Source organism: Erpetoichthys calabaricus, chromosome 13, assembly GCF_900747795.2.
Source record: "Erpetoichthys calabaricus chromosome 13, fErpCal1.3, whole genome shotgun sequence".
NCBI lineage: Eukaryota > Metazoa > Chordata > Cladistia > Polypteriformes > Polypteridae > Erpetoichthys > Erpetoichthys calabaricus.
Genome location: NC_041406.2, coordinates 103182987 through 103210086, shown reverse-complemented (window position 1 = coordinate 103210086; position 27100 = coordinate 103182987). Strand labels below are relative to the sequence as shown.

Below are 27100 nucleotides of genomic sequence, written 5' to 3'. Positions count from 1 at the left end.
AAGATCTTTGACCCGTTTGACACATTGACCACGTTTTGGCAGGTATTCCAAGCATGGTAGTGTCTGTCCTTTTCACTGCCGACTAACCACTATGCCCAAAGGGGGCTGGTGTTTCAATAGCTCTGCAGGTGCCTACATTAGTTTATACTTTATCACCAAGGGAAACTTACAATTTTACAGAAGCTCCCAAAAGGATAAATATAATAATTATAATAAAAACTCCCAAATCCACATAAAAACTTCTGGTTTGGATAACAAAGCTTCTGCTGTCAATAATAGGCTTATAGGTAGGCTTGTAATGGACCTGTTCAGATTGTACCACAAGTTTAGATTTAAAGTCATTCATATTTGGATAGAGCAGGTCCAGCTTATAGTATCCATGGATGGACATGTCTAAAAGACACTTGAAGTCACCAGCATTCAGAATGATTCATTATTATCATACTGGTACAGAATGAATCATTTCTGAATCAATGAGGATAACGCAACTTACTATCTTGGGCAGTGACATGGGCAAATTCAGTCAGTCGTGATCACACAGTTTAGTTTTAATTGTACTGTGCCCCTCTTTCACCATTGCACATTCACTAAAATCTCCAATCCCCCTCTCGCTTGATGAAAGGTGTCCAGTATTAAAGCAGTCTGAAATAATAACAATAATAATAACACAGGTGTTAGCCGATTCTCTGCAGTACCCAAAATACCACAGTACCTGAACTTGGCTGTAACTCGCTATGAGATGTAATAGTTGAAACAACTTATATGAAAACAACAGAACATTTCTCATTCTAATTATATGAATTTCATTTCATTTTTGGATGAGCAGCTCTTCGGAGAGGCCACGTGTAATGGGGCTCTTTAGGCAGCACTGCTACCAGGTGAATATTGGAAAGCTTAATATATCTCATGTTACTTTCCCCAGAGTCTCTTATAGTCTCAGATGTTATAGACGTAGACTTAAGCTAATTCAGACTTTTCGGTAGTTTAAATATAAATAGGGGCAGAACTGTTGGCAAGAGATGGGCTCTTTTTACATTTCTCAAAAATATAGAGGCCCCCTTCATACGAGACACCCAAATACTGTAGATGATGAAAACCAGTGGGATTGGAGAAGGGACTCGGCTACATTTTGCCAAAAGGCACATGGGAAGCTCTGGAGTCAGCTGAAAGAAGGGACAATCATCAGACCATAGAACATCACATTCAATGCGCCATGTTTGACATACAGTGGCATGCAAATGTTTGGGTACCCTTGCTTAAAATGTATACTGCGAGTAGTTAAGTGATCAGAAGATGAATTGATCACTAAAAGGCACAAAGTTAAAGATGCAACATTTCTTTTCAGTATTTTATGCAAGATTACATTTTTATTTCCATAATTCATGGGTACAAAATACCAAAAAAATTGGAAGGGGCTGAAGCAAATGTTTGGGCACCTGACGTGGCCTGGCCAGTACTTAGTAACATCCTGTTTGTCAAGTAGCACAAGCTTGTAAACACTTTTTGTAGCCAGCTAAGGGTCTTTCAGTTCTTACTTGGGGTATGTTTGAACATTTGTCCTTGAAAAAGTCTTCTGATTCTGCAAGACTATTGGGCCATCTTGCACAAACTGTTCTTTTGAGGTCTGTCCACAGATTTTGAATGATGTTGAGGTCGGAGGACTTTGAGGGTCATGGCACAACTGTCAGTCTGTGCCTCTTGAGGTATTTCATTGTAGATTTTTAGGTGTGTTTCAGGTCATTATCTTGTTGTAGGACACCTCCTCTTTTTAACTTCAACAATTTTACAGATGGTGTGATGTCTGCTTCCAGAATTTGCTCGTATTAATGTGAATCCATTCTTCCCACTTACAATGATATGTTCCCTGTGCCACTGGCTGCAACACAAGCTCAAAGCAGGATCGATCCACACCCATGCTTAATAGTTGGACAGGTGTTCATTTTCTGGAATTCAGCACCACTTTTTTTTCTACAAACATACCCTTGCACATTGTGTCCAGAAAGTCCTACTTCATCAGTCCACAGGACTTGTTTCCAAAATGCATCAGCCTTGTATAGATATTCATTTGAAAACTTCAGGCACTGAATTTTGTGGCCAAGATGCAGGAAAGGTTTTCTTCTGGTGACTCCACCATGAAGGTCATATTTGCTCAGGTGTTGCTGCACAGTAGAACAGAGCACCACCACTCCAGAGCCTGCAGTCAAACGGAGGTAGGGGGGTATCTGGCTTTCTACCAATTCACTGAGCAGTTTTTTCAGAAAGTTTTCTTGATTTTCCAGACCTCAATTTGACCTCCACCATTCCTGTTAACTGCCATTTCTTAATAATGTTATAAACTGTGGAAACAGCTACCTGGAAACACTTTGCTATATTCTTGTAGTCTTCTCTTTGCTTTGTGAGTATCACATATTTTATTTTTCAGAGCGCTAGGCAGCTGCTTTGAGGAGCCCATGGCTGCTGATTGCTGGGCTAGGGTTGAGGAGTCGAGAGTTTATACATCTTTGCAATTTGCATCACCTGGGATTTCCTAATGATGACTGTAAACAAGCCATAGTCCTAATGAGTTAATTAAGGTCTGAGACATTGGGAAAAGTTATCAGAGACCTCAAATACGTTGGGGTGCCCAACCTTTTGGTGCTCCTTTCCTTTTTTCACTATACACATGTACAAAAAAAAAAAGCAATACACTAATCTGAATTATTATAATTATTATTATTATAATCTTGCAGAAAGTGCTGAAAAGAAATGTGTCATCTTTAACTTAATGCCTTTTGGTGATCAGTTCATCTTCTGCTCACTTAACTATTCACAGTTGCTGACATTTTAAGCAAGGGTGCCCAAACTTTTGCATGCCACTGTAACCAGAGCACTGCACCATTATCAAAAACACACCATCTCCACTGTGGTGGTGGCAGCATCTGGCTGAGGAAACAATTCACAAGCCCTCCAGGGCCTGCTGCAGAGGTGTTTTTTTGGATGAATGGAGCAAAATACAAGGAAATCATGGGTGAAACCTGATGAAATCTTCCAAGGATCCTGCACCTTGGGAGTAGATTAGTTTTCCAGCAAGACAACAACATCCCCAAGCATAAAGCCAAAGTTACATAGGAATGACTTTAAGACAACAATGTGAATGTTCTGTAGAGACAGAGTTGGAGTCCAGATCTCAATCCAACTAAGAAATCAGGGCTGGACTTGAAGAAAGCTGTTCAATCACAACCACCATGACACCTGACGGACCCTGCGTACTTTTACAAAGAAGAAGACTGGGGAAAAATGGCAGAGTCCAGATGTGCAAAGCTGACAGGGAGAGGCCCAAGCACACAGACTCAAGGCTGTCATGGCTGCTGTTACTAAATACCAACTCAAATACTTATGCAGTCAATTATTTTGTGTTTTATATTTGTAATTAATTTAGACCACCCTGCAGATATGTTTTCACTTTGATATTAAAGAGCCTTTTTCTGATTATCAAAAAAGCCCAATTAAATCCACTGTGAATCAAAGCTGTAGAACAATAAAATGTGAAAACTTCCAAGGAACACTTTTTCCAGGCACTGTAAATTTAAAAATCACTGTACACAAGTCAAAAACACTCCAGTATTGGCATGAACCTTGAATGTTAGTCAAACACAATAACATGGCTGTCTTCATAGCCTGTTTCTTCATTAAAAATATGAAAACACTGGATGGACAACACACAAACTGTTACAAATGACTTCAGCTGTACTCACAGTGAAGGACAATCACTTTTTATTAAATAAAAACAAGACGGTGATGTTGCTCAGAAAAGCTTTTTAGTTTCATTATAAGGTTATTCTAAAAATGATTGTGCTCAAGATTTATATACATCATGTTTTTCTGTAAGCATCATACACAAATCTGAAATATATTCAGCAGTAGTATAAAAACACACACACTTTACAACTTTTCATTCCTGATGATTTTTTTTGTTTTGCGACTTTCTAAAAAGAAAGCCATATGAACATACGTCGTCCCTAAAGCACACAGAAGAACGCTGAGAAGGGTCACATAAGCTCCAGCTCAGACATATTGTATTTCAGGACAGTCTTACAGGGTGTAAACCTGAATAAACCAAACAAATGTTAGACTCATTTTGTAAAGCGAGAATACGTCCTCATTATTTTCCACATTTTTAACAATTTACTAAAACCTTCCACCAGGTGGTGCCCTTAAACCATTCACATACATTCCTTTTTATTGTGACTACACTGAGCAGGCGTATGTGAAAACCACTTGTTGTTAAAAACATTTGGTGCTCAGATCACTTATAAAACCATTTTTTAACCTTTCATATATTTAAACAACATATCTAGTTTTAAGAAAGGGGAAAAAACACAAACCTGAAACAACCATCAGTGCTGCAAACCTTCAGATAAATCCCTTTGTTGTGCTCTCTATATATTTTATAGCATAAGGACCCTATAATGCATTGTTTGTTATTGCACACAAATTGCATCATCTAAAAATGGCAGTTCATCCTGAATTGTACTGACTTGGACATGTCTGCCTGTCTCTATTTATTTAGTTATTTAAGTTTTTTACTTTGGACCGTGTTGACTGCTGGCTTGATGTATGATTCACTAGCAAGAACCTTACGTGGCTGGGCAAAAAATCTTCAAAATTGAGTGAAAAAACCCCACTTGGTCAGTAAAATGATGCGACAAATATGGCAGTTATAACAAGACAAGGATTTAGATTACCTCCAGACATTCTCCTTCCACAGAAACCGAGTAAAAAAAATACATGGAAAGAAGAATTCTGCTGCACTTTGCTACAAGTGCTGACCTGCAGCTGATGAATGACTCCAACTAAAATTTGAGTAAGCTCTCTGCATAGGAGAGGAATTGATTAGGCATAAAATGATTTTATTCTCTCCATGTATTTTTTGGTTGCACATGTGCTCCATAAAGCCCGCAGACAGATGCTCAATGGCTCTAGCTCACTCTAGGCCAGAAAGATTACTAGGTCACAGACTCCCAGAAAGTCATTTGAAATAGCCTGAATACTGTGGGCAGAAGAAAGAACATGGAGTATTATTGCTGGGTGCGATTCACATTAGCAAAATAATAATAAAAAAAGGACTTTTCTTTGGCAAAAACACTGGGAGAATCAAAAAGAGCTTTCAACATTTACTCAGCTGAATGACATACTGGACCATACACCCACCTATCAATGAGCCCACTTACTCCAATTGGGCTATATGGGCTTCTGGAGCCTTATGGACAGGGCATAAGTGATTATTGTGTGTACTTGAAAGATCACCTGCTGCCAGGTATGATGAGGTTTCTTTATCACCAGAGTTACAAAGTGTACCAGGGTCACCCAGTAAGTATGCAAGTCCAATGGGATTTGTAGCAATGCAAATTCAGTAACATAAAAGGACAGTAGTGCAAAGTATTGTCTTAATCATTTCCTGACATACACAGCAATAAGCAGCTACCATCTTAAAGAACCAAACACTCCAAATGTGCTGACATCAGTACCAGGCAGTAGCTTTTAAATTCACCAAACCTCAGAAAACCTGCAGACAACATTTAAATTTAGTCCCAGTGTAAAATGAGGACAAACTGAAGGGACATTACATCCAGTGGCTTCCCACCATGTCTGAAGCCTTCCCATTACAGCAAAACCCTGCTCCACAGTGCCCCCCCCCCCCCCCCCCCCCAAAAAAAATCACACCTTACACTAGCAGCAAGAAATTTGACTTTCATAAAAGGTCCGTGTGAGGTGGACCTACAGTGTCAAGGTGACACAGAAGATACAAAAACAAGGCACAGGTGCTTATGTTGCCAGCAGTTTTCTTAGTTCTTTTTTTCAGTCCTCTTTCTGCCTTGTCTGTTTTGGTTTCTAAAGCTTACTTTAGTGCAGGACCTGCTCTCCCAAAGTAACTTCATAATATTCAGGTATAAAAGTGAAGCTCTCCTACTCCACAACAAAGACAAGGAGCACCAGACCCACAGGCTTTGGACAACAGAAATGATTAGCTCTCATAATCTGTACAGTATTCACTTGTGCAGGCTAATCAAGAAGTTAGAGAATATGTTCATACACAGCATGAAGGCATCTCTGTGAATAAAAAAAAAGAAAAAAAAAGTTTTCATGGCGTCCTCCGACTGCATCAGCTTCTGTCCTCTTTAGCAGTTTTGTCTTCTGTTGTATTTTTGCATATTCAGAGTTAATATCTTCATTGCAGTGATTCCACATTTCACCGTTCAATTAGATACAGATTTAAAATGTGATTAAATATTGTTATGAAGAAATGTAAAAGTGCATTTAGGAAAGTGTCAATAAAAAAGAAACAATTAAAAACAGAATTAAGTGATCAAATGGAACTCTCCTGTTTCAGGTCTTGTCTTGGGTTGGCAAGTTGTAATTCATTCAACAGTCCTGTGTGTGGAATGCAGACTGCCGTCCAGTGTGGGTCTGCCATAGTTATGCAGACGATCAGTAATCTTCACAGAGAGCTTACTTATACCAATCAGTAATCTTCACCTTATAAGACCATCTTCAGTCTTATTTTTCAGCAGACTCTGTTGGGTTGTATTCTGTCTCCCCTGAAGATACCTGAGAAATTCGCCGAGTGGATCCCCACAGTCTCCTGGTGAACTGTCCAGATTTCACCTTGAATTTGTTTAAAAAAAAAAAAAAAAAAATTTTAGTAGCTGATTCATGAAATAAATGACTGAAAGCATCTGGATAGTGTTCCCCTTGTAAATGAACTTGTACTGTTTGCCCGGTGTCTGCTTGTGTTGGGTTTGGGTGGTTGGTGCACACCCTGCAGATCACTTATTTTTATATATATCTATTATAATAAAAAAATCCTGTGACAAGATGAGACGAGACTTTTTCAGAGAGATACTTTCACGTCCCGTGAGACGAGATTTAACCACGCCTGGGGCCAGAAATAAAAGACAAAGAGTAGATGACAAAGTAGAATGTCATAAAAAATCCAAAAACGTTGGCGCGATACACATGTAGAGCAGGTTAGAGATAATGAAAGTACTAAAATTCGAAAGTCTCAAAAAAATGATAGTAAAGATCGCATTAGTGCAAACAAATGGAAATTATTACTCTGTGAAATAACGGAACAGCAAAAAGAGATTGAAAATATTGTTCGGATTTAAACTTTAAGTCGGAGACTTGTAGATCATCTAATTCATGTTGCCATCTGGGAAAAGTAGTGTTTCTTCCCAATGAAAAGGCGTATCTGCAACAATTAAAAGATTTGTTGTTTGGTGAAAGTGAAATCCACATACGTGAGCGGCAGAGACACGAAGTGGCTGGTGCGTAGCGCAGGCCGGTGGGGTTGGAGAGCAAATCGAGCAGTGGGCAAAGCCCCCAGTATATATATATATATATATATATATATATATATATATATATATATATATATGGGTTGTCTGTCTTCCACATAAAAACTTGCGAATCACTGAGCCAATTGGATTTAATAGTGAGCTTACGATAAAATATGCTCTCCTGCAGTAAAAATAGGAGGTGTAAACTATCCTTGTAATGTAATCAAGCCTCAGGTCGTTCTCACAGCATGTGGCGACAAGGGCACGTGCCATGGCCAACAGGAAAACAACCGTAGCAACATATGCTAAGAATGAAGCACACCAACTTCTGCACACACAATTCAGGTGCGTCAAACATGGACAGCTCCCTGCATGAACTGACATCTGCCCTTGTCTTTACAGCAGACTGTTCATTTTCATCACAACTGAACATCATAGACTTGAATCACAAAACAAAGTCATCCATAGTTATGCCGTGAAAAACAACAAAATCTGTTAGCTCAGTGGCAAACCAAAAGAAAGAGCCGTTCCAGTGATGATGAATGAATAACAATGACACAACAATGTCTTGATGCTGTCACACATAATACAGTGAGAGGTTAGCCTAAATGTAGAGTCAATGAGCAGCTCACTAACACTGAAGCCCATCGCCTTGCCAGGCAACTTCCCAGTACTGCAAACCTGGCCTGGATTTACAGAGCACTTTTTAAAAGAACTCTGTGATAGTAAGCAGGTTTGAGAAGCACATGCATCACCTTTCTTTGAGGTCTCAGTGTTTCCTAGTATATATTTTTTTAAATGAATGAAAAAGTATCGTTATGTGACTCCTAATACTTGCTATTTATCTGGCATTGTCTGATCTGCCTGGATAGACTCGAGTGATATGCTTTGTATTTCCTACTTGGTGGACAAATGGTAAAAGAAGATGCTTCATTCTGCCACCTGGGAACATGATGAAGGATGTTAAAGAAAAAATAAGATTGATAGACTTGTGCTGGCCAAAATAGCTTTTTACTTATCTAGGCATTTGAAAAACATCTGATGGAAAGTGATACAGAGCTACAAATAGGACACTGATGGGTGTGTAACAATACTAAAAACAACTATCATGAAGAAAAGCTATCATTTTTTTTTACAAATTCATGTGACAGATTTAAAAACAGTTCAGGATATCAGAATAGGCACTGGTAAATAATGAAATGTGCATTCATCCTCAAAGATGTTACTTATGGAACCTCTTGGTGAATATGAATCGTCAAATTTTACTGGCCTGATTGGCTCTGCTTCTTTTAAGTTTTTAATTTTTTTTTTTGCTTATGTTCTCACAGAAAGCTAAAGTTACCCTTAAACTGAACCCAGGGAAGATAGCATCAGCTTTCTGAAAAATTAATTTCTGCAGCACACTTATTAGAACACTATATTAGAACACTATTGCTTTACCAAAAGTGTATATGTTTTACTTTGAGAGTCAGTCATTTAATACACACATCTAAGCAAGGTTTCAAGCACCATATCTCCAACTTAAATGAAAGGTTAACACATTAAGCTATTACTGTACATAAGCAATTCTTACCTCTGATGGCTTTCCTGCTCCAACAACAATAAGCTTTCCATCTGCTAGTCCAACAAGGATGTGGCTGTGCTCCTTTGTTAGGGAAACACTATGGACTGGGAGCTTCAGTGGCAGTGGACTGATAACTGCTTTTAGGCTAGAAGATGGCAAACCAAACCAATTTAACATTTTAAAAGTGCATTTTCATTTAAAGTTAATTTTGCTTTAAGAACAGTTATGATGAAATGCATACTGGTTAATAAAGGTAGCTCAAAACACACAATAAAAAGATGTAGAAGTCATTTAGGTTAAATAAAATACGTATTTGCTGGATAAACTAACTGCAAACTTTATGTTGCGAATAATATTAAATATTGGATGGACAGGTGTCCCAAAGGAGATGGAGGATGATTCCTTGCCTGGCTGGAAAGTCATAATAAAGGAAAATAGATGGTCGGTTTTTCCAGCCAGGAGGAACAGGAACCCTTACTCACAGCTAGGTGGCCAATATAATGGAATGACCAGGGGAGACAACAATGTTTGGTTCCTTTATTCACCGGTATGCTAGATAGCAGAATCACTGGGTTAGAATGGACACCCGCAGAGAATGCTGGGACCTGTAGTCCAGTGGAGCAGCCCTGTTGGGTTATGTTGGGTTATGTGGAGTCACCAAGGGACTTCTGTTTGACTTGGAAATGCTTCCAGTGGGCTACACCCTAGCACCGTAAGTGCCCCTGAATCATACATAATAGAAGCCACTCAACCTCCTCCAAGCAAGAGGCAGAGGACAACACTTGCGTGTAGGAAGAGGAATAGGAAGGAGAAGAAAGAAAAAAATCTTTATTGTGTGGTGTGGTGTGCTGTGATACACAGGGTTCTTGAAGGGCCTGTAAAGGTACTGGGAAGAATAAATCATTATATATGAATCCATGACTGTGTTTGTGTTGGCTGAATCCAGGGTTTGGGGCTCAGAGATGCTCCCCTCTTTCACAATGTCATAAATCAAACAAAACTTGAACTTAAAAACATCGTACAGCCTGTAACTGAACAAAGCCTTATTTTGTCATGTGCAAACAGTCTTTTAATTTGTTTAGACACACATAAGATGCAATAACTTAGCTCATGTGGAGCAACTTACCTGTACAAATCCCTAATGTGTAAAGAACCTTGAGCAGTACCCAGGATTACATGCTCCTGGGACAAACAAAGAGAGGTCGCCTGCTCCTCTGATGGCACTGAGGCCAGCAGCTGCCCATTTACGGAGTAGAGATGAAGGCGATTCTTATCCTATAGAGATAAGACAGGAATAATAAGCTACTGATTTACTGAAGATATGATGAAAGACCAAAAGGCAAATAATCTTCACTCCCAAAAATGACTTCTAAACAAAACTGTTTAATGATCAATACAGGAAAACATGGACTTATTACATCATTCATAAATGCTTTGCCATTTAAGTCTTAATAGTTAATTTGCAAGCTAAACTCAAATGTAAGTGAAATTCTAAATATAACATAAAAATCACAAACATTTCTCTGCATCGCTTAACTTGATTAGATCTACAGGTCAACTGGTAATGTGAAAATAAAAAATCACATATGGTGCTAAACAATACAACGAAGAAGAAAGGAAGTAAGTTGGGGAGGGAGAGAGATTGCAAAATCTTTTCATCTACAGATTGTTAATGCATAAACACTTAAAATACTGAACATCTTTGTGGTTTACATCCCACCTGCATCATGCTAAAATGGAAAATGGTTGATTAGAAAAACTGTTCTTAACATATACTTTACCTTAATGGCTGCTCTCCCCTCAATGATGGTTTGAGTGACTATCTGTCCCTCCACTGCTATAGCCACATTGGAAATCAAGACTGGCAAGCTACTCTCAACTGGAGGACGCAGCGTGCGCATGAACTGCCCCCGGCGCACACTGTGCATAATAAGTGTGCCATCCTGCGTGAGAGAAGTCAGAGAATGCGGACTTACTGAATGCAGCTAATTGGTCCCAGCTGAATGCCTCCAATATGGCAGTCTTTGTATAAGTTATGCCTTCATGTCTTCTTACCTTTGAACCTGAGACTGCCATGTCCAACTCTGTACTGATTGCGACACATGTTACTTCATCATCATGTCCATAAAGAACTTGAACTGGCTTGGGAGCAAGACCACTGGCAAATCCACCCTATATTATTAAGGGGAATAAAAACAAAATAAATTCCTAAAATAATGTTTCTACGTACTTTATCACTACAGATGCGGCTTCACTGCCTTAAATTTTAGAACAAAGGCTATGGTTAGTATAACTGTCTCCTCAATTGCTCATGTACAAACCTGCATTCACTTACACTGAGCCAATCTATAGTCAAATTTAACATATAGTGTTAAAAAACAAACAAAACAAAACAAAAAACACATATGAAAGAAAAATATTGTTTTATATTCAACAGCCTATTTGTGTTTGGGTCTCAAACTCTGTAAGAAAAACTCGGTAGTGGAGATTTAAATATTGGATTTGTCATACAGTAAATACTGTAGTTATAAATGTCTTTATTTGTAAAATTGTCTTCATACTTTTAATTTCAATAATGTTCAACATAGTCTATCAGAAATTATTTCTGCATGTAGTTAAGAAATTCCAAATCAGAAACTGTCTGGCCAGCTACTCTGGGAGAATACAGATGGCCGAGATGAAAGGACAATACGCTGAGCGCTAGACTTAAATGGGCATGGAGTCTGCCTGTGCTGAACTCATGTACAGAATCCCCCAGTCTAAGAGGCGAGTCAAGCAAGACAAGTCTGGACTTAAGTGAAAGGCTGAGAGAGAGTGAGAGGCAAAAGTTCTCTTAGCTGCTCCATTCATGCATAATGTGACATTGGCATTGGCTTAAGTAGTGAAAAAATCTCACAAGTCCAGGGTGTTGGACGACTCACTACTTCTTCTCTTATCCAAGCATGATGATTAGTGTGTCTTGTGCTTCTATCAGAAACAGATTTTAACTGCTATAAGCAAAACATACATACTTGTATCTGGCTTACAAGTTTCTCTCAAGTGACTTCAAAAAGCAGCACAAGTGGAGCACTAGCACATAAAGCGACTTAACTGAAGGCAACATTGCTACTCAAATGTGGGAATTGACTTAGCAGCCCCAAGACTTGAATCAAAAATGTTAAAAGATAAAATATAATCATGGGTTAGCAGAAACTGAAAGCATTCAAACAACTTTCCTTTGGTAACTCCAGGCTTTCATATCTGAATTAAACGGTAGTAGTGAGAATATAAGAAGTTGTGAACTTGCAATACAAATACACCCTAAAAGGCCATGTTTAAATATCATGTACTGTATAATATAGCAACAACTGAAAACTTTTCCAAGTCATTGCCTGCTGCAATGGAGACTGATTTGGTTTTGAATATCACATCAAGAATACCTGCTGCTGGACTTGCCAGACCATGCAAGTGGTGTCTCGAGATCCAGAGATGAGGTAAATTCCAAACAGATCAATAGCGAGGCAGGTTACAATGTCTGAAAAATAATTTGAAGACATGAATTAGAGACTACAGACTTAATGAAAGAAAACAAGGGGGATATAAGGGGAAAAGCTACATACATCCTGAAACTGTAAACCAACATGACAAAAGATTTATGTGCATTGCTACTATGGAAGCGTAGTTCCGGCATTATGTACAAAATGCAAGAAAAAAACTGAACAACTGTTAGTAAATGAAAGGCCTTTTACTCACTTGTATAAAACTGAAAATGAATTCAGCTTGTAGTGGAGGAGATTTAGAAAAGAACAGGGCATTTTCTCCTCCCCTTTCTTATCACAAATCACCATTTTTTTCCTTTAAACACATACAGTCTACAAAAACAGAACTTTAGGCACTGATCCTAAAATTTCTGTTTGTTTTTCCATCTATGTTCTAAACTTGCTTACCCCAAATTTGGGAGATGGGAACTGGAGCCTACAGCTGCTGTACAGGGTGCAAGGAAAAAGCCATTCCTGGACAGAACATCAGACTTTTGTGGGCCACACTCATGCACACCCACACTCACTAATAGCCATTACAGTAAGAACTGCCAACTCATTCTAAATGTAGCTAGCATGTCTTTGGGATGTGGGAGCAAAAGTGGAATGTTCCTAGAAAGGCCCACAGAGACCGACAGGTCACACAAACTCTAACACGTCAGTGGCCAGGCCATGATTTGAAGCAATACAGCAAAGCAATACGGTTATGTACCACTATGGCACCTCAGTTAGACAAAGGATCCATTTATATATTTTACTAATTAAATTTATTAACTCACAATCATGGTATAAATTAACTGACCACAGGAAATTGTGTTATTTAGTATGTTGTTTTTTTTAATTTGAAAACATACCATTCCTGTTTTTACCTTGTATATGGGTCTACAGGGCACTGTAAAATTGTGAAAGGAAGAACATTAAAAATTACAAAATACACGCAGTGTAATGCATCAAAGTTTTTTTTTCTTCTTAATGCACCATGTCTTCAACAGACAATGGTAACTATCCTGGTCCACAAGCTTTTCTTCATCACTGTTCAGAGCAAGGCAATCAATGTCATTCCCCTCCAGTCTATCAAGTTCAACAACTATGATATCAACACCTGTAAAACCTGTACTTCCTTAGAAGACTGGCATCCTTCAACATCTGCAGTAAGATGCTGCAGATGTTCTATCAGATGGTTGTGGCGAGTGCCCTCTTCTACGCAGTGGTGTGCTGGGGAGGCAGCATTAAGAAGAAGGATGCCTCACGCCTGGACAAACTGGTGAGGAAGGCAGGCTCTATTGTTGGCATAGAGCTGGACGGTTTGACATCCGTAGCAGAGCAACGGGCACTCAGCAGGCTCCTATCAATTATGGAGAATCCACTACATCCATTAAACAGTGTCATCTCCAGACAGAGGAGCAGTTTCAGCGACAGACTGCTGTCACTGTCCTGCTCCACTGACAGACTGAGAAGATCATTCCTCCCCCAAACTATGCGACTCTTCAATTCCACCAGAGGGGGTAAACGTTGAACATTCTTCAAGTTATTGTCTGTTTTTTACCTGCATTTTTAATTACTGTTTAATTTAATATTTTTTGCTGCTGGAGTATGTGAATTTCCCCCTTGGATTAATAAAGAAAGAAAGAAAGAAAGAAAGAAAGAAAGAAAGTATCTATCTATCTATCTATCTATCTATCTATCTATCTATCTATCTATCTATCTATCTATCTATCTATCTATCTATCTATCTATCTATCTATCTATCTATCTATCTATCTATCTATCTATCTATCTATCTATCATAACTAACTGCAACGGAGATGGCCAAACTGACCAGTTTCCTCTTTCTACCTGCAAGGAGGACTCCTCTTAACTACTTATACGTTGGGAGTATTATATGTTTTGACCCATAATGTGTCCAAGGTACCCCTAACATGCGCCAGTAGCACCACACCTCAAGTGCCTCCAAGCATTTAAATGTCTTTTGTATTTTTCAGTTATGTTTATGACAACAAAAGGGAATGAGATGGAAACACACTTTATCACCGATCCCTGGTGCTATTTCCCCGAGGTAATCATACATTCCTGTTCCCTTGTCTATTTATAGTGACCTTTGTGGACGCAGTTTTAAGGTAAATAAGAAAATCACAACACAACACACATGCCCGAACCTGTTTAGCACAACATCTCTACTAACTTGTCTTAAAGATGCACATATCCAGGATGTGAAAAGAAAAAAGAAAAAATCAAGTGTCTACTGTTTCCATCAGTCCTCCTGAAGTTACTTTACCAGAGCCTCAGTGTAGCTTCAGGTTGTGTATTTATGCCTTTTAGCTCTTCTATTCCATCTTTCTCTCTTTATTCCTTCATATTCAACTTTTTGGAGCTTCTTATAAGTACATTGTGGCTCATACAGAAAAGTGTTACAATCTCAGAAAGAAATGGAGGTGTGATCTGGAGATGGCACCAAAAGTGACAGATAATAAAGCCAAAGAGGCAGGAAGGGGTCTTATACCAGCAAAAAAGGAGAAAGCAAGCAGACTATACAGAACCATGCACCAAAATCTTAGTCAATAAAACAGGTAAGAGTCTTAGTTTTATCAGAAGGCTATTTTTTCTTCTTGTAATGCTCAGAGAGGTACAGAAAAGCAGAACAGAACACAAATGATGTCAGGGTCAGGCAAAAGGTCAGAATACCAGACAAAACTCTGAAACACCAATCATCAAAAGTCCAACACATAGGAATGAAAACTAAATTGGAAAGAAAGCCAGCGAAAAGGTGTTCATGTAACTCAGACTTGTTTTGCCCTAACTGAACTACTACAGACATTTGTTGCATTTACTAAGAGTATCAAACATGTGGAAAAAGTCCTTGCTGGACTGGACTTTTAAATAGAGAACATGTGATGAAGTCACAAATAATTGACACTCCTGATCATACAATTAACAGCAGATGTCATCAGCATAAACAGCATGGCTACAACCATGCACTGGCACAAAACAGTGGCACCCAAAAGAAAAACAAGGACAGTGCGTAATTTTCCTAATAATACGGGACAGAAGCGTACATAACCATTTCTCAAACCAACAAAAAGTTCATAAAGGAAAACAGGGGTCCTAAAACTCAGACTACAATAATATGATCCAGCAGTGAGACAAAATGTATCCTGATAATCAAAGTTGGACATATTACAGGTATAAACATGAAAACTTACTTGTAAAACATTCACAAAAGTCTTCCCCTTAGAGCTTACATCACAGCAGCAAATGCAACATTCACAAAATGAGCTCAGGAAACCATGTGAAAGGGAGACAGGTTGTGAGGTGAACTACATAAGCCAGCTGAAACCCTCAAATATATATTTTGTCCCCCGTAAAACATTCTTTAACAATTTGGGTACGGTCTTGAGATATGAATCATTACTAGAATACATTCCTGGCTTGAACAGGGATTTATCAGGGACGTTTTAAGGTTTTCATTTTCAAGCTGGAAGGTGTGCCCCCATAGATGCCATTTTAAACCACAGGAACAGGCAAGGTATTTTTTATTTGATATATATATATATATATATATATATATATATATATATATATATATATATATATATATATTAAAAAAAAAAAAATTGCTACACTTAAGAACACAATATCCTGTGGCAAGTTAATGCATATCATGATTTTGAAAATATAAATTAAACTTGAAAAAGACCTAATTTTCTATTAGATAAACTTTTCAGCAATGCAAAGAGCAAATGAACATTTTCAATGAAAATGCAACCTCATGCAGTAAGATTAGCACCACTGTAAATACAGAACAAATTTTCATACACAGTTTTCAAAATTACATACCAATATGGCGAGAAATCTGTCCAATAACTTTTCCTTTGCTAAGTGATGTCACCCGCAAGCTGTTATCCCAGTGTCCTCCACTGAAGAGAAGCTTTCCATCATGTGAGACTACCAAGATCTTAGAAGACAATTCTACGCTAGGTGAGAAAGGCCCACTCAAAAACCGCTGAGTCCTAAAATGAGACATGTTGGGTCACATCTACAGTGTAATTATAAACAAAAGTCTGTGAGGCTATGAGAAGAGACCTAAGGTCCAAAAGAAATTAAATGAATGGAGGGCCTGCACAGGACAGCATGGAACCCAATGGATGAACCTCTCACAAGGGTCTGCACTCCATTTCACTACAGAAAGTAAAGGCTGTTTAACACTAGAATTACCAGAGCCTACGAAAAAGCTTGTAGATCCGGCCCACCTTAAATCCCATCACACCTCTCTGTCAGCATCTTTTGTCCTGTAAATGTGCAGATAAAGACAAGCAGCAAGCAGCCTGCTATTCCATCCCCCTACCGCCACAGCACATGCACAAAGTTCTCCCAGTTTTAGCCTTGATTATCTGGGAGTGAAGTGCTGGAGTTTTAGAGTGGAAATAATAGATCATTATTTGGAACAAATGCATTTCATGTGTGTTCCTTTTCTACAATAATCTGTGTAAAGATATTGTTAAAACAGAAACGTTTTTCATATTTTAGTAGTAAATGACAAAATGTTGGCATAAACTATATAATGTATGAAGCCTTAAGTCCAAAGATCAAATAAACACTTTCACAAAAGGTTCAAGGACGATACAACAGCTTCCGTGGCGTAGCGGTAAGATTTGCTGACTTGTAATCAAGAGTCCCTGGTTCGATCCCGACTGACTCCTATATTTGCCGTTTTCAGTAGTGAGCTGCTCTTATTGTTAATATTATACAGTACACACATACATTTGGTTTGTGCCTGTAACAGACGGTGTGCATTTATAGTGCGCATTGCAACAGGTACATACGTCATAAATGTAGGAAGGATGGTTGTTGCGTGTGTGAACTGTTAACATTTGAATTTGATGATTGCATATAGCGCTGAACTGACCTCTCTGTACTATTCTTTCCTCTGCATGTCCTAGAGTACAAAAGAAACAGCACGATACAGCAACATGGAGACTGGCAAGATTGGGGGGAAAAAACACGCGGCCACCGATTACAAGCGCAAGATATTATGCGCATGAATATGAATAATATGAATAATGTTGAATCCGTGCCACAATGTTTTCCGAAATGTACTATACAGGTCATAAAATGAAAAATTCCAAATATCATATATACCTATGTCTCTGTTTTTCATAGACCATAAGGTGCATAATAATTCAGCATGAGCAGGAACACTCAATAAAACTGAATAAAAAAAACAATCAAGTGACGGTGAGATACGAAGAAGGCAGATTCACCAGCGTTTGTGTGTCAGCTTTTATTCCTCCAGATCAGAGAATGTCCAGTTCCATTGCCTCAAAACACCACTCACATCTACAGTTATTCCCAGTTTCAAATAAAAACTAATAGCGTCAGATCCCTGGGGGGTGGGGTAGTATGTAACGTGATTGTGACTGAGAGAATAAAAGTGAAAAAAAAAAGTGAAAAAGTACTATAAATGTACACCGTCTGTTACAGACACAACCCAAATGTATGTGTGTACTGTATAATATTAACAACAAGAGCAGCTCACTACTGAAAATGGCAAATATAGGAGTCAGTCTGGATCGAAATGGGGACTCTTTATTTCAAGTCAGCAAATCTTACCACTACGCCACGGAAGCTGTTGTATCGTCCTTGAACCTTTTGTGAAAGTGTTTATTTGATCTTTAGACTTCAGGCTTCACACATTATATAGTTTATGCCAACATTTTGTCATTTACTACTAAAATATGAAAAACGTTTCTATTTTAACAATGTCTTTACACAGATTATTGTAGAAACGGAAAACACATGAAATACATGTGCTCCAAATAACAATCAATTATTTCCACTCTAAAACTCCAGCATTTCACTCCCAGATCATCAAGGCATGAGCTGGGAGAACTTTGTGCACGTTCTATGGTGGTGGGGGGATGGAATAGCAGGCTGCTTGCTGCTTGTCTGTATCGGCACATTCACAGGACAAAAGACGCTGATGGAGAGGTGCGAACAGATTTAAGGTGGGCCGGATCTACGAGTTTTTTCGTAGGCTCTGGTAATTCTAGTGTTAAAGCTACGTCTGAGTCTGAAGCCAGTTTCCACAGTCTTGTTAAGACTTTAAGGTATGGACAAACACTAAATAAATAAAATGGTAAATAAGAACAACAACAAACAAATAACAGTGTAAGTTGTCACTCTACAGCATGCTTAGTTGATCAGTCTTTCTAACATTTTAAATATCTATCAAAATATTAAGAAATTAATAAATAATCGGTATTGTACTAACAAAAGATTTTAAACTCCTGATGAAACATGGCACCCTTGTACTTTTTGTTTCACCCCAGTACTTATTTATGGAATAATGACATACACTAAAATTCAGACAGGAGAAAATCAGTCTTGGGAATCATTTTCAATTACTGCCACTCATATAGCATCTCATCTAGTCTTGCTGAAGCCAGATGTATAATGTATATGTCCTAAGGCAACCATGAGTGAATTTTGCTTAAAACTGGATGGGGATAATTAGAGGGCTCAGCGAGTTTCACATCAGTAAACCAATCCAACGCTTCATGAAAGCGGCACTCAAAGTAGGGGCTGCAATTTTTATCTGCAAAGATCAGAGGTGCTCTTGTAAATCTGGTCTGACAGAGAGCAAGTCATTATGAGTTTCTACACTTGAAGACTCCTAAAAGCTGTTAGACATATAAATCAGTGTTGCATGTGCTACATTGCACGTTTTAAAAATAAACATAACCTGATGTATGGGAAAAACTTTTCTGTAGCATTGTATCATACATTGGCTTTCAATGGAAGAATGGAAAACGTGAACAATAAGTTGTCGCAGGTGCTGTGTGAGCTCTCTGTTGTTCAACATTACAACGATAGTGTAGGAATTGATGTAAGCTTGAAAGAACTGGCAGCTATATTCATGAGAATACAAACTGCAAAATATGCATTTGAAGCAAATGGTGTGTCACACTCCATCAAAAGGAGTGCTGTTAAGGGAGCTGATAACAAAGAGCCACAGGAGTTGCAGATTTCAGTACTCAAAACACCCAAATCAACAAATCTGCTTAACGACACCAAATAGATGCACAGATGAGGCTGCACAACATCCACCTTCTGATTGCACATCTATACAAATACCTAAAGAAATGTAACATTACTGTCTAATTGAAAATGAAAACATTCCATGACAAAACAACTGCAATGTTTTAACATGTGGGTTATCAGTAGACTGTAATGGTTATCTAAACCGTTTGCCGCTTTTATGACATATTGTAATGCGAAAGTTAAAATGCCACAAAGATGTTGTAGCAGACAAAATCACTTCTCAAAAATTTTGAACCCAGTAGCTTGTGTGTGTGTGTGTTTGTCTCTACTATTGCAGCACTCATTACAATGTGTCAATTAATTATTAAGCTTCTGTTACCTTCTACTACTGAGCTCCTTGATGGATAACAGCAATTTTAACTTTTATTTTCTCTCAGCCTCAAGTCTTTTGTTCAGTATATTTATATAGGTCTCTCCCTGAAACCCCAGCATCAGTTTAAGATGCATGGATTGGAGAAATCGAGGGTGGGTATTTTAGGAAGAAGCTCTGTTGGTGTAGTCTTTGCAGCACGTTCATTACATAGTTTTTAAACGGATTGTTCCCAGACGTGTATTCTTGTGTCAGGATCACGTCTGGCACCACAAGACTACATCTTGTCGTTCATCTATAATGAGCAGTTTTAATTAAGTTAAAATCATTATTTTCATTTTGTCATGATTAGTTATTGGGTGTAAATTGATAGACAAAAAATGGCAAATGTATCTATGTAAAAACAAATCTATAACACAAAGTACCGAAAGTGAAGACGTCTGGATACTTTCTGAATTCAAAGTATCTGTGTGTATCATGGATTTTAATCTATGCAAAAAAAAAAACCCACTGCCAACAGCTCAGCTTACATTATGCTTTGTTTAGTCCATAAACTGTAATACCACACCTTCAACAAGTTTAGAGATATACATTTCTATATGCGTCTCTTGGCAGGACTGTGGAAAAAGCTGACTGCCTGAACATGGGCCTACTGCAGGTTGGACTTTTTTTTTTTTTTTTTAAAATGATGCCTGTGACACTGAATTGCAGTCTCTTGATAAACCCATGTTAGCAGATCTGGTATTTGCTACCATACTTGTAAAGCCACTTATATCGCACATCCTTTCCAACACCCTTAGTGCTTTCACTGACTGAGCATTGAGTCATGTGGGAAGGTTAGGTTAACCTAAGAAAATGGTCACTCTGTACTTTAGCATTACACCTTTTAATGCATTCTTGTATCTGGTATTATGTTACCTTCTGGTACTTGCTTTGCATGTGTTCTCATATTTTTATACTTCATTAAAATAAACACACTGGCTTTACAGAACAGTAGCTGCTTGGGCCAGTTTATAGCTCATACTGTGAACATGCAGAATGAACTGGAAGATACACAGATCCTCTAGAAGGCACACCTCACAATGTTGTCTTACTTTGGATTGGAGATGGTTGGGTCCCGGTTGAAGCTGAAATAGTTAGCAATATTTTTATCATAGGACTGCCAACTATGAGTGCCAATCAAGCCATTTGCACAAACTGTGACCTGAAACAAAATAGAAAGGCAATCAAAGCAGCAGAGAGGTCAGTACTAGTCATGCAAAAGGTTGATAACAAAATTTCAATAAATGAATGCATTATATGACAACATGAAGATCTATGAAACAAAAAAAAATAAAATAATATGCAACTTAATTACCAGGGGCTTGTTTATGCACAAAGAACTCGAAACGTGCGTATGCAACTTCCTATGCAAATGTCGGGATTTTTAAAAGAAAACTTGATGTGAATGCTTGCATATATTTATGGTAACTCTGACCTGGGAGCACAGAAAATTTTGGAGAAACTAGGAAATGATGACACCCTCGATCAAGTTGGGAGATGAAGTCAAATCAGCTAAATCATGACTCGCTTGCATAATAATTCAGATCACTAAGCTGTTACTATAATACTGTATATAGTTTATGACCCCTCAAAAGTGATGAATATGATGTATAGGCTGTTTTAGTTCTCTTTTAAAATGCTACATATTTGCACTGAAGAAGTTTTTTTGTTTTTTTGTCAATTTATATTGACTGCTTGTTGTGACTTCTCAGGAAGCTGGCTGGCAGGGCTGGAATTTCTCCATCAAGCTTCACTCCATCATGCCTGCTATGGGACTATTAACTGATCAGCAAGGCACTACATCCAGTTTTGTATGGTGTATGTGTATACATTAAAAAAAATAAAATAAAAATAATTTTTGCCAATATAAAAATGCAATTTGTAGCAATGTCTGGTCTTCCTAACGTAATCGGAGCAATTTACTGCGCTCTTATTGTAATAATAGCACCTAGTGAGAATGTAGCTGCTTTTGTTAAATATAAGCAGTTACATTACATTAATGCACAATAATAATAATATATTTTATTTATATAGCGCCTTTCCCGAAGATGTTATGTCTCGATGGTCTGAGTCAACCCATGATTGATATATTTTGACAAAAAGCAGCTTCGGCAGATATAGTTGACTGGCTTATTGGTAGCATAAGTGGCTAAACCCTTCAGTGTTTCATATGGCCTGTACTATCCATTGCAACAGCAATCACATCATTATATGTGCCAGGTAATGGTGGCTGCCTGCTCAGAAGATGGTACCTTACACTTTTTCTGGATCACCAGAGTGCAGATCAGAGTGCTGTAATACTGTACATGATCTTGCACTCTCAGCTGTACAGTCACATGCTCCTGAATGCCAGAGACAGGGTCTTGATGCGTCAGGAGTGTGGCAGCTCTACCAGCTAATGACGTTCTGCAGCATTATGACTGCATATGTATGAGGTTGAAAAGCATGCTCCATATATGGATGTTTTAGGGTTGAGTTCAAGGCACGCTCATGTATGCATATTTACAAGACGATTGTGATTTATAAACAATTGCATAGAAACGTGCCTACACCAGATTTTATCAATCTGATTTTTTTTTGCTGGGCGTACATTATCATGCTCGAATCCACACAAAGTTTAATAAATGAGGCCTCAAGTAACCAAATTTGATCAAGCATGGACAGAAAATATAGGTTGTGAACTAAATCAAATTCTGGTACATACAGCATGATGCATAATGATAATAAATGACATTGTAGCCTAACCTATTATATTTAAAGAATTCCCTTCAAACAAACAAAAAAAAAAACTAAGGTCTAAAAAAAGGTAGTCTCTAAAATGATTCAACATATTCCATGCTGTAGAAACAAGTCAAAGTAATATTCAAAGAAACAGAATGTCGCAATTTTACAAAAATAAGTAGAGAATGAATTTAAAATGTCAAAATGAAGACTCTTACCAGAATATCATGATAACTCTGAGTCATGAATGTTCGTGCCTGGTTCTTTGGGACTACAGCTTGTACCAAGGGAACACCATCAACAATACACTAGAAAAAAATAAAAATAAAAAAACACTATTACAGTGATCCCCTGCTATATCGCGGTTCAGCTATCGCGCCCCACTACATCGTGGATTTACTAATACTATTATTATTACTAGAGGGCTCTGCCCCCTGCTCGTTTCTCTCGCCCACCCCCGGGTTTGGTTTACCGGAATAACAATTTAAAGAGATTGTTATTTTCATGGGAATTGTTACATATGCATTATTTTTATTTTTACTTTAAAACGTTTGTAAAAACAATATTTGTCCTTTACTTCCTGCCCCGGGCGTGGTTAAATCTCTTTCTCGTGGAACTTGTAACGCTGCTTGCGTTGTGAAGGGGGTTGGTCTGAGCGCACGCTAAAGAGATGCAATCGGTGCTTGTCGTGCTTTGCGTCAATCACTTAAAAGCCTGTACAGCAGCTGTCCTTCTGCCACTTCGTGTCTCTGCCGCTTGCTTTGTGAAGGGGGGGGAGCTGAACACACACTAAGCAGAAGTGGACAGATCAGCTACTGGCTTTGTGCTGCTTCTACCAAGATGCCTGTTCTGCTTGTCGCTCTGTGCGTTCTGAAGGAGGAGGAGGAAGAGGAGGAGGGTGGAGTGAGGGCTGAATGCACGCTAAAGAGAGGTGCTCGGATCATCTGCTGGGTTTCTGCAGCTGCTGCTGGCAAGCTGCGTGTTCTGCTTGTCATTGTTTTAAGAGCTGGGAGCACCTGAAGTTTGTCTGCCAAATGCATTCCAACAACTGCTAGGTTAGATGTCAGTGAACTTGTTTTAAATTGTTTGTAAGCAGGGCATGTCATCAAAGTGTCTGTCCGAGATGATCTGGTCTCAATTGCTTTGCTTAAACCCCACCCCCCCCCACTCCCCGGAGGCGCGCTACGCTCCTGCCACTTCACGTTGTGAAGGGGGGAGGGGGAGCTGAATGCACGCTAAGAAGTGGACTTTGTGCTGCTTCTGCCAAGATGCTTGTTCTGCTTGTCGCTCTGCCCATCAATCATTTAAAAGCCTGTACAGCAGCTGTTCTTACTGTTCTGTCTCACTGCCTTGTCTTGTGTGACATTAAAACATTTTATAATAGAGAGATGTTACTCATATCCTTAGCCCGACATCCTCATATCATATGTGTTTACAAAGTGTGTTTTAATAAGTTTACATGTGTTTAAAGCGTGTGGGAGGGGTATTTTAAGGCTTAAACTATAAAAAAAAAAAATGTTTATTTACATGGTCTTTCTATATCGCGGATTTTCACCTATCGCTGATGGGTCTGGAACATAACTTCTGTGATAGGCGGGGGATCACTGTACTTGTATTACAAAACAACCATAAGATTTGTGCATCAATAATGCGAGCATTTATTTATAACATTCAGTAATAACTTTAAAAAAATGCAAGAAGCCTTGAAAATAATTTGATATATCTTAAAAAAAATCTATTCCAAAATATTTAAAATACATCTAAACAAATTTCAAAATAACTTCCTGTCCATCTTCAGATATCTCAAAATGTGATGAAACTCTTTTTAACATATCAAAATGAATCTGACCAATTTAAAAAAAAAAATTGGATTTTTCCAATGTCAATTTCTAGACTACTCAAAATACTTTGAATATACAGTGGAACCACGGTTCATGAACGCCTCGGTACACGTACAACTCGGTTTATGACCAAAAAGTTCGCCAAACTTTTGCCTCGGTTCATGACCACACACTCGGTATACGAACAAGCCAGTTTCCCTTTCGGTTTGTGCGCGCTGATGATTTCCGCACGTGTTGCATTGTTCTCGGTCAGACGTGAACTGCTGCAATGTGAGAGAGAGAGAGAGAGAGAGAGAGAGCAGGCAGGCTCGTGTGCTGATGAGAGAGAGAGAGAGCAGGCAGGCTCGTGTGCTGATGAGAGAGAGAGAGAGAGAGAGCAGGCAGGCTCGTGTGCTGATGAGAGAGAGAGAAAGAGAGCAGGCAGGCTCGTGTGCTGATGAGAGAGAGAGAGAGAGAGCAGGCAGGCTTGCGTGCTAGAGAGAGAGAGAGAGAGAGAGAGCAGAGAGAGAGAGAGAGAGAGAGAGAGAGAGAGAGAGAGCAGGCAGGCTCGTGTGCTGATGAAAGAGAGAGAGAGCAGGCAGTATCGCGTGCTGATGAGAGAGAGAGAGAGAGAGAGAGAGAGAGAGAGAGAGAGAGAGAGAGAGAGAGAGAGAGAGAGCAGAGAGTGAGAGAGAGAGAGAGAGAGAGAGAGCGCGTGCAGCTGAGAGCGAGCCTGTACATGCAGCTGAGCAGGGAGCCTGGGTGTTTGTCAGTGTTATTCAATGTTTTTACATTAGTTTACTATTACACTGTGCATTCTATGGTGTAATTAACTATATCTGTGCTTAAAAATATTTTAAAAAATATATTTACATACAGTTCGTACGGTCTGGATCGGATTAATTGTATTTACATACAATCCTATGGGGGAAATTGCTTCGGTTCACGACCAATTCGGTTTACGACCAGAGGTTTGGAACGAATTATGGTCGTGAACCGAGGTTCCACTGTATCTTTATTACATTTAAATATATAGATAAATGACTTCCTATTTATTTCAAGGTATAGTTACTGTCTAATAGCTTACTTTCTACTATAAAAAAGCTCAAACCGTATCACATCAGAAAAGTTATTTTAAGAGTATAACAAAATGCAAGACCAGTATGTTAAATGCATCATAGATATCATAAAATTGACTTGCTTTTGAAATATTTGAAACTCATTTTCAGGTAACTCAAATTCATTGTTTGAACGAGTTATTTTCAGATCTCTTACAATGTACATCAAGATATCGGAGATCTCTTTAACATTCACCTTCTGAGATATCTCTAAATGTTAATTTGAAACAATTAGAAAAGGGAGATCTTGAAGCATCAGAGGGTGGGCACCTACCTCAACGAAAGCCTTCAGCTGGGACAGATTATCAAAGAGATTGGGAGGAATGGTGTCATGGCGAGCCTGTCGCCGCGCAGCATTCTCTGCAGTTAGCCGTTTTGGGTGAGGCTCCTGAAAAGAGAGAGAAGACAAATATTTGGACTGCATTCCCCACGATTGAACTTGAAAACCCCATGATCAAGAATAAAACTAAAAAAATCTGCCTCACCTTTAGTAACTGACAGGGAGTCTGGCCAAAATTGCTGATCATCCCTTCCAAAGCTTTCCTTTCTGTCTCATCTGCAATGGCATCCAAATCAACCGCACCTTCAATGGACATACAGATATGGTAAGACTTGTCTGTTCATAGATGCAGTAAAATTCAAGACATTTCTCCATCAAACGATATGAAAAATATTTGCTGTTCTCGCTAACCACATCACCATTCTGTGTCTTCAGTGTCTGTAACAGGGTCAACTCATTCTTCTTACCTTCATATGTGCAGTAGTAGAAGACATTTAGAGCTTCAACTGCATCTGGTCCCCTTTGCTTGTAGCCAAAAATAAGGTCAATCCATTCATGTAAATGAGCAGAAACATATTCTGACTCCTGAGGCAAAAGCACAAGCACTTTATTATAAACAGGGATGCTGTTGAAACTATTTACAAATGGAATTCAATCACCTTACAAAATTGCAAACACAAAACACTCCAGCATTAGTGGTTCTTCTACTCAGTTTAATATTTAAAACAAGATTTTATTCCTGTCCAAAATGTTACATGCCATCACGAACAGGTTAGTCTATCACCAATATGCAAATACTGTTGCAGCTATGAAAAACATCCTGTGTTGTTAGTTTTCCAAAGAAGGCAGATGCTTCTTCACCTAATGACTATAGACCAGTGGCACTTATGCCATCACTATTAATGGCAAGATTACAACAATGCTGCATGTCCCCTCTCTGACACATTAACACTGAGAATTTTCAGCCAACGAATCATTCAACAGAAATGTGTCAAGAAACACGACTGGGGCTGCTTTATATCTTTATAATGGCTAACTGTGATAGCCACTTTTGTTGTTAGCCAAGTCAGACGTTTTTTTTTCTTTTTACTCGTTCTGCTGTGTTTTTGACAGAGGTGTTGGTATTTATTGAGCTTCTGTAAAAAGTAAAATTTTCACTTGGAGAATTAGAGTGTGCCCTAGCTAGTTATCTTAAACAAACATTAGTGAACCTATTGCTTACAAAAATATGAATTTACCATGATTAAGCTTTAAAGAAATTTTGCAATAGTTGCCATGTGAAGCTAAATTTGTCACATATAGTTCATAAG

General features: G+C 38.5%; 1 protein-coding gene across 1 annotated transcript in view; it reads right to left on the bottom strand.

Annotated features, from left to right (window-relative positions):
* Positions 1–4163: 4163 nt before the first annotated feature.
* The window catches only part of nbeal2 (neurobeachin-like 2), a 338784-nt gene continuing 315847 nt past the window's right edge, over positions 4164–27100 (bottom strand). The window contains 12 exon segments of the mRNA XM_028817374.2: positions 4164–6645; positions 8893–9028; positions 10010–10158; positions 10665–10826; positions 10939–11055; positions 12303–12397; positions 16236–16408; positions 20904–21013; positions 22791–22880; positions 25785–25898; positions 25996–26093; positions 26258–26375. Coding sequence (XP_028673207.2) covers positions 6538–6645; positions 8893–9028; positions 10010–10158; positions 10665–10826; positions 10939–11055; positions 12303–12397; positions 16236–16408; positions 20904–21013; positions 22791–22880; positions 25785–25898; positions 25996–26093; positions 26258–26375 — 1470 coding nt within the window. The 3' untranslated portion in view covers positions 4164–6537.